The sequence below is a fragment of the Neomonachus schauinslandi genome, chromosome 4 (assembly GCF_002201575.2).
Source record: "Neomonachus schauinslandi chromosome 4, ASM220157v2, whole genome shotgun sequence".
In the NCBI taxonomy this organism is placed as follows: Eukaryota; Metazoa; Chordata; class Mammalia; order Carnivora; family Phocidae; genus Neomonachus; species Neomonachus schauinslandi.
In genome coordinates this window covers 102,972,631-102,980,835 of record NC_058406.1, presented here as the reverse complement: position 1 = coordinate 102,980,835, position 8,205 = coordinate 102,972,631, and the positions used below count along the sequence as shown (strand labels likewise).

The following is an 8,205-nucleotide window of genomic DNA, read 5'->3' as shown; positions in this document are numbered from 1 at the left end:
AGAGGCTCAAAGCTACTTAATTCAAATTCATCCTTCTTACTCCTGCTCTCTTTATTAAATATATTGGCATAGGAAACAGAGTACCAACTCCGAAAATATTCATCACATAAAATGGAGATAGGTAAGAGCCCTGAACAGCATATAGGTGGTGCTCACATATTCCATTCTAAAGCTCCTTTTCTGGCCATACAGAGATGTCTGCACAAGGAGGCCATTCTCCAGTAAATCTGGATAAAAACCGGTTTCTACTCAATACCCAACTTTTGGGAAGAGTTCACTATATGCCTGAAATTTTCTAGCTCTGGAGGTCCATAATGATGTTTGTTAGCAGAGAGCCACACAAACTTTCTCAAAACGATCATTTCTCAAAAAGATGAGATTTCTAACCTGGGAAAACAGATGTACAGAATGCCTGCTCCTTGTGCCGTGACCCCTTTATCTAAGGTTTCTTTCCTGTTCTGAGGTGTAAGAGAAAACCGCTGCCTAGAGGAGTGCATAGGAGGCTTGCTCTGAGAAAGGCAGCTCCGGCTTTACCCCTGACACTGCTCTGAACCGTTTAGCTCCCATGGTGTCATCACGCCACATGCTAAACAAATCTCTGTAAAGCCACATACTGGTTCTCCCTGGGGTTTACACCAGTTAGAGCACACCTCTCAGAGAAGGGCCAAAGTAAAGCTTTTTCTTCCTCAGCCCCTTTAGTGAAGCCACAGAAGCCCTCTTTAACGTGTTTAATGAAATGAATATATTTCCAGGTTATGCCAGGTACTTTACTACACTTGATCTTAGCCAAAAGGCCGAGAAGCGATACCAGGTACTTTAGAGCTGAACCTTAAATAAACAAAAAGTGGGAAAATCCGTATGTATTTATAAATGTACACACCAATATGCACCCAGCAAATGGCTATTAGAAGTGCCCTGGTCATGCAATACCGAACTTTGACTGTAGAGCCTTCTGGTAAATTCATTTCTTTTACATCAATATAAAGAAAGAAAGTACTTTTGTATGCCATAGATTTCTAACATTACTGAGCAGACACAAAAATTTTAATAATGCAATGGTAAGGCTGAAGAAGGGGGAAAGCCAAAGCCAAAAATACACATAGATCTGACAGAGAAAAAGAACATCTTTTAAGGCACTGAGTTCAAAACAGAAAACCTAAAGTCAAGTTCTCCCATATCTCCATTAAAAAACCTCAACTCTGCCATTACAATTAAAAGATCCCATAGAGGTAGTGATAGGAAGGGAACTGTACATTTTATATTTATAAGTAATTTCCCTGAAGCTAAGAACAAGAACAGAAATATTAGGACTTCTTTCTTTCTCTTTTTTCGGGGAAGGCTTAAGACCAAAAGGCAAATGTAGAACCTAAAATTCATAAATTAATACTGATATTGTTAAAGCAGCTTTATTTTAAAGTAGGCAATCATCCTAGGTTCCAGGTTTCTCCTGCTTAAGTACCAATTCTGAACCACCTGTCTGTTATTTGATTCTCTGTAATCCAATCTCGCCAATAAACCAGTTGGGATCCATCAACCCAGAAGATCTAGCAACATTTTCCCAACTTCCATTGCTGATACTGAAAGATGCAAAATCATAAAATGGTATTGCCATTAATGCATTTAATATTTCTGACTACTTCAAGGAATCCTGACCTGCCATTTTCTCCATGGCAATACAACTGGGGATCAGGGGCGCCTGGGTGGCTCAGTTGTTAGGCGTCTGCCTTCGGCTCGGGTCACGATCCCAGGGTCCTGAGATCGAGCCCCGCATCGGGCTCCCTGCTCCGCGGGAAGCCTGCTTCTCCCTCTCCCACTGCCCCTGCTTGTGTTCCCTCTCTCGCTGTCTCTCTCTGTCAAAAAATTAAAAAATAAAAAAATTTTTTGAAAATAAAAAAACAACTGGGGATCAAATCCTATTTCCCTTCTCTGGGATGCTAAAAGGTATTTCAAGTAAATAACAACAAATAGCTTTTTGCTACTCTTCCCTTTCCAGACATTTCTCTTTTCTCTTTCCCTAACCCAACTCCCTATCTCAGAGACCCCATCATCAAAAATGACTTGGACTGTATTAGAGATTTTTCTAGGTGAGAATGACAGCCTCCTACAGAAAGAGAATAATAATTTCTGAACAGTTCCCCAAAACAACAGGGACTCTGTATGCTCAGCAGGGAGTGCTGGATGGCAACTCCTGCCCCTAGTCAGAAGCTACCCCAGAGAGAGAGGTGGCTGGGCCTGGATATCCTCTGCAGAGTTAACCTCCACCCCCTTAACAGGCAAGGGGGGGAAAAAAAGGAATTAAAGTCAATATATACACAAAGAACATAAACCAAACATATCTAAAATGACACTTGGTCCCTCTATCTCTATAGTTAAGCTAAGGCTCTGAAATGGCACACAATAGCAGCTTATTGTTAGCACCTGGTTCACAAAGGGACTCAGAAAAAAGAAAAACATTGCAAGCTGAAAAAGGACAATTTGACAGCAGATGGCACAATTTCACCCTAGCCCTTACCTAGGCTTCTCGTCATCCCCCAAAACCAAGAGTAATCTCTCAAGTCTATGGAGAAAACCTAGTTAAGGTGGCCAATAGCCAAGATTAATTTCAAACTGGTATTTTTGCTTGTAAGCCTCTAATAACAAATTTGTTTGTCAAATTTGGTTTGGCGAGTTGTTTTAGGTCTATTTTGAGCCCCACATGATTCTGCACCTCTGGAAAACTGCAGCAAATTACTTCACTAATCAAGGTAAATGGAATCATGTTAACTGTCAAGTTTTATTCCAAATTAAAAATGTATGTTTTCCCCATGATCGCTAATTAAGAAAACCGTATTCTAAACAGTCATTCAAATGTTTACTTGGCACATCCTCTGGTTTCTTCCTCTAATTTACAATAAAGCAAGCAAGCAGGTCTAGAAAGATGGGGGCCCAATTTCAAAGACAGTAACTTCTGTAATGTAACCTCTCCACAACCTCTCTCTCTCCATCCATATCCCCTTTCTTTTAAAAAAACTCCAAACTGGTGCACAAAGAAAACCCAGCAACAAAACACTTTGCAGAAGTGTCTAGGCAAAGGGAGCAGGCATAGTGGTAGGGAAGGAAGTCAGGCAGATGAAGTCACTGAGCCAGAATTTTTGGTTCCTTACTTTATGGCACTTCTAGTTTTTCACTCCCTTTGCCAACACACACTGAGCACCTATAAGGCACAAAAGCTCTGCACAAAACCCAACCTTAAGGAAACAGAACCATTTGCTCATCCCAAGTCAAATGGAAACAAAACTCCACCAACACCCTCAGCACTCACCCCTCCCCCGACTTCTTTTTTTGCAATGAAGAGGGTACCATGTAAGCTCCACAGAAAGGCACACTTAGAAAACTCAACAAAATTTTATAAAATTAAAAAGTTGTTATTAAAGCTTGATATTATAGAAATAAATGTTTGGAAGCAAGTTGTTCTAGCAACAGACTATCCTCCTGATTTCAATTTTATAAAATCCAGCCAGAGCAAAGTTTATATCTCAAGACCAGATTGTTTCATAACCTCACAAGCCTCTTTCTGGCCACTTTCCAGCATTGTGGAAGCACAGCCTGGAGGATTTTGGATTTACATACACTTCTCCCACATAAACAAGTTTTCTTTCCTTTCCAGTTTTTAAATATTCCACTTCAGTTTCTTAAACTGGCATCTGACTTATGGACACATAATGGATGCAGAGTTAGGCAACTATCAATTTTTCAGTGAAATTAATTCAGGATAGAGGGGAATGCCTGCTCCTTTGCAAGTGGAATATATTTCTTTCTCTTCCCAAAAGCTTGCTTCTAATCGACCTCCCAGTTAGTTTTCTTCTCTACCAGGTACACGTCATAAATCTAAGGCAAATTTTAAGGTCACTTGACGGTACACTTATTAAAGGCTCTGTGTGTCTCTACTAGGAATGTTATCTTAAAATCTTCTGATACAAAGTCAGTTATTTAAAACACAATCAACCCACAATATCCAGCATTCTTTTACCTCTAAGCTTAAAGCAATGATGTGAGCTAAGAAATCTGGTCCTTGTTCTTTTGGTCCCTCAAAAGAAGTATTCCCTAAATTTGGCTTTGAATTTTCCAGTTGCATAGCAAGCCTTCCTGAGCCCAAGCACTGTACCCTGCCATAGTTTTCTTCTTAAGGACATTCTTAATTTTTATACAATGTCCTGTCCTCTGTATTTTCTTTTAAAAAGAGGAAAAAGATGGACACAGTACAAGTTGTGGCCCTTGCACATTAAGATGAAACAGTTTCCAAGGAAACTCCAGGATGAGGCTCCATGGTCCCTCCTGCCCCAGTCACTTCTGTGTCTCTCTCTTCCATCTCCCCCTCTGTAACTACTACAGCATCTACCTCCGCCACCTCTTCAACCATGGTGAAATCAACTCCATTGGGCTGTTGTCGGGCCATGGCCTCTAGCTTGAGGCGGTACTGTTCTGCCTCCTGTTCTTTCTTTAGGAGCTGGTGTCGGTATTCCTGAGCTCTTCGATTGGCCTCCTGGAGCTGCTGCTGGAGCAGCTCTCTTTCAGTGCCCTCCTGTAAAGGTAAACCATGTCACCACCAGGTAAGAATTCCTGATCCCAGATTATCCAGAGAGCAGACAAAAACATAAAGAAGGGTTCAGGCCTTAAAAGTTTTGGCTTTTGATTCTTTCTCTTCTCTCTACTGCTCTAAAAACATTACCTTGCTCTCCTCCACACTGTTTGTCATCTCTTCTATTCTTGGTTTTTTAGTCAGAGGCAACTTCTCTGCTTCTTCCTCTTCTTCAGTTACAGTTTCCTCTGCAACCTGACCAGCAGGTACAGTTAGAACTACAAGCCAAAGGACACCAATTGGAGGTGATGAATACATAGTAAAACAAAGAGGTTTGTCTGCTTTATTATTTTTTTTTTTAAGATTTTATTTTTATGTAACCTCTACACCCAATGTGGAGCTCGAACTTACTCCCAGATCAAGAATCACAAGCTCTACCGACTGAGCCAGCCAGGTACCCCTGCTTACTTTAAATTACAAAATAAATTGAAATACATTAGCTGAAATCTTATTATTCATCTCTTTGGATTTTAGACTCAACAGGTAAAGCATGGCCCTACAGAGAGAAACAGAAAAGATTAGAGTATCAGATTTGGAAGGCATGCAGTTAACACACAGGTCTGAGGCTCTTATATACAAATGACTAACTCGGAGGGCACCTGGGTGGCTTAGTCGGTTAACTGTCTGCCTTTGGCTCAGGTCATGATCCCAGGGTCCTAGGATTGAGCCCCATATTGGGCTCCCTGCTCAGCAGGGAGTCTGCTTCTCCCCCTCTCTCTGCCACTCCCCCTGCTTGTGCTCTCTCACTCTCTCAAATAAATAGAATCTTTAAAAAAAAAAAAAAAAAAAAGATGTCTAACTCTAGGGGCACCTGGGTAGCGCAGTTGGTTAAGCGTCCAACTCTTGATTTCAGCTCAGGTCATGATCTCAGGGTGGTGAGATCCAGCCCTGCACTGGGTTCCTCACTAAGTGTGGAGGTTGCTTAAGTTTCTCCCTCTCCCTCTGCCCACCCCCACCCCCACTTGCACACACGCTCACTCTTTCTCTCTCTAAAATAAAGAAATCTAACTCTAGGTTAAAAGCTATGGCCAGGGGCACCTGGGTGGCTCAGTCGTTAAGCGCCTGCCTTCAGCTCAGGTCATGATCCCAGCGTTCTAGGATCGAGCCCCGCGTCGGGCTCCCTGCTCTGCGGGAAGCCTGCTTCTCCCTCTTCCACTCCCCCTGCCTGTGCTCCTCTCTCACTGTGTCTCTCTCTGTCAAATAAATAAATAAAATCTTTAAAAAAATATAAAATAAAATAAATAAAAGCTATGGCCAATAAGCTTACAATTCCTTGGGGGTAACTTGTCTAATGAAGGCCTAATGTCTTTACATAAGATTATTTTTTTAGTACATGTGCTGCCAAAGCGAGCACTTTACATAAGATTTTTGAGAAACTTCCCATGAAAGCAGTTTGCCATTCACTATATCCAATTTAATTATTTCTCTTTTGTAGACAAATAAGAAAAGGGTCAACAAACACATCAATGCACTGCACACCTATCAGAATGGCTAAAATTAAAAAAAAATAGTGATAACACCAGATGCTGACATGGATGTGGCAAAACTGGATTATTCATAAATTGCTAGTGGGAATGTAAAATGGTACAGTCACTCTAGGATGCTCTGCCAAACTATTTACAAAATTAGACATGTTTACAAAACTAAACATGTACTTAGCATGCAACCCAGCAATTGCACCTTGGGGCATTTATCCCAGAGAACTGAAAATTTATGTTCCCACAAAACATGTACATTATTGGTCATAACAGCTTTATTCATAGATAGCCAAAAATGAGAAACAACTTAAATGTCCTTCAAGGAATGGTTAAACAAACTGTGGTAATCCATACCATGGATACTATTCAGCAATAAAAAGGAATGAACTATTGATAAAAACAAAAACTCAGATTTTAAGGGAATTATGCAAGAGAAGAAAAGCCAAGCTCAAAAGGTTCCATTTACATGATTCCATTTATATAATATTCTTGAAATGACAAAAGTATAGAGGTAGAAAACAAATAAGTTAGTGGTTGCCAGGGGCCAGGAATGGGGTGGGAAAGGAGGTAGCTGTGGATATAAAAGTGGCATAAGGGATCCTTGTGATGGAACTGTTCTCTCTCTTTTTTTAGAGAGTGAGCGACAGAGAGCATGAGCACGTGCGAGCAGGGGGTAGGCGGGGAGGCAAGTGCACCAGAGAGGGAGAGAATCTCAAGCAGACTCCACACTCTGGAGCCCACATGGGGCTTGATTTCACCATCCTAATATCATAACTTGAGCCGAATCCAAGAGTTGGATACTTAACCAATTGAGCCACCCAGGTGCCCTGGAACTGTTCTTTGTCTTGACTGTGGTGGTGCTCACACAAATCTACACTTGTATTACACTGCATAGAACTAAGTGCACACACAAACACATAAATGAATGCATATAAAACTGGAAAAACCTCAATAAGGTTGGTGAATTGTATCAATGTCAATTTCCTGTCTGTGATATTGTATTACTGCAAAATGTTACCAATGGGGGAAACTGGGTGATAGGTACACTGGATCTCTCTGTATTATTTCTCACAACTGTACACGCTGGGGCACCTGGGTGGCTCAGTCAATTAAGTGTCTGACTCTTAATCTCAGCTCAGGTCTTGATCTCAGGTCGTGAGTTCAAGCCCCTCACTGGGCTCCACGCTGGACATGGAGCCTACTTAAAAAAACAAACTATACACATAGTTATAATGACCACAGAATAAAAAAGTTTAAAATTCTATTTAGGTTTTAGGGTACATTACGATTTTTGTTTAAAACAGAAAATTTACATAGTTATTTGGTTTGGTTGATTGAAAAATTAGCTTGTATTCCTTGGGTACTCATCAATTGATGGCAATAGAAAACAGCTTAGATACCTGCTAAATGGAAAAGGCAGTTTAGTCGGGATTTTAAAACTTCCTGCAGATAATTCACAAAATCTCAGCTTTCCTTCTTTGTGCCTGGTTAAATACATTTCTAAAAAGTAGTGTAAAACCTCAAATATTTTTTCCCTCAAAACAACTCCATTCTCATTTATTTAACTCCATTATTAACAGAGTTTCTCACCTACCCAATGAAGCCCCAAAACTTTAAACCATATTCACAAAAACATCAATAGTATATTTCCAAATAAAACCAGTAAGATTTTATGATACCAAAACTTGGATTATATAGGTGTTTTTTTTTTTAATGTTTTATTTATTTGACAGAGAGAGAGAGAGAGAGAGCACAAGAGCATGAGCAGGGAGAGTGGGAGAGGGAAGAAGCAGGCTCCCCACTGAGTAGGGAGCTCAATACGGGGGCTCAATCCCAGGACCCTGGGATCATGACCTGAGCCGAAGGCAGAAGCTTAACGGACTGAAACACCCAGGTGCCCCAATTATACAGGTTTAATGCCTACTTTTTCTTTCTATGCTACAAAGATCCACCAATTTAAATAGTTTGAAAATTATAAAATCCCCATCATTATTTAGGCCAAATCAAAATTTTGGTGATTCAAATGCAATAAACCAACCCTCCTCTTTCAAACTCCAATATATATATATATATATATATATATATATATATATATATATATATATATAT

General features: G+C 40.3%; 1 protein-coding gene and 1 pseudogene across 4 annotated transcripts in view; both read right to left on the bottom strand.

Moving 5' to 3' along the window:
- Positions 1-654: 654 nt before the first annotated feature.
- Positions 655-806, bottom strand: LOC123324818 (annotated as a pseudogene).
- A 1,060-nt stretch (positions 807-1,866) lies between these two features.
- GABPB2 (GA binding protein transcription factor subunit beta 2) overlaps positions 1,867-8,205 on the bottom strand; it is a 28,786-nt gene continuing 22,447 nt past the window's right edge. For 2 of the 4 annotated variants that reach the window (XM_021688032.1, XM_021688029.1), the window contains 2 exons: positions 4,709-4,836; positions 3,134-4,561 (listed from right to left, as the gene is read on the bottom strand). In XM_021688032.1, coding sequence (XP_021543707.1) covers positions 4,262-4,561; positions 4,709-4,836 — 428 coding nt within the window. In that variant the 3' untranslated portion in view covers positions 3,134-4,261. Of the gene's footprint in view, positions 2,383-3,133; positions 4,562-4,708; positions 4,837-8,205 lie in introns of those variants that run through there. The other 2 variants (XM_044914166.1, XM_044914165.1) reach the window with 2 other exon arrangements.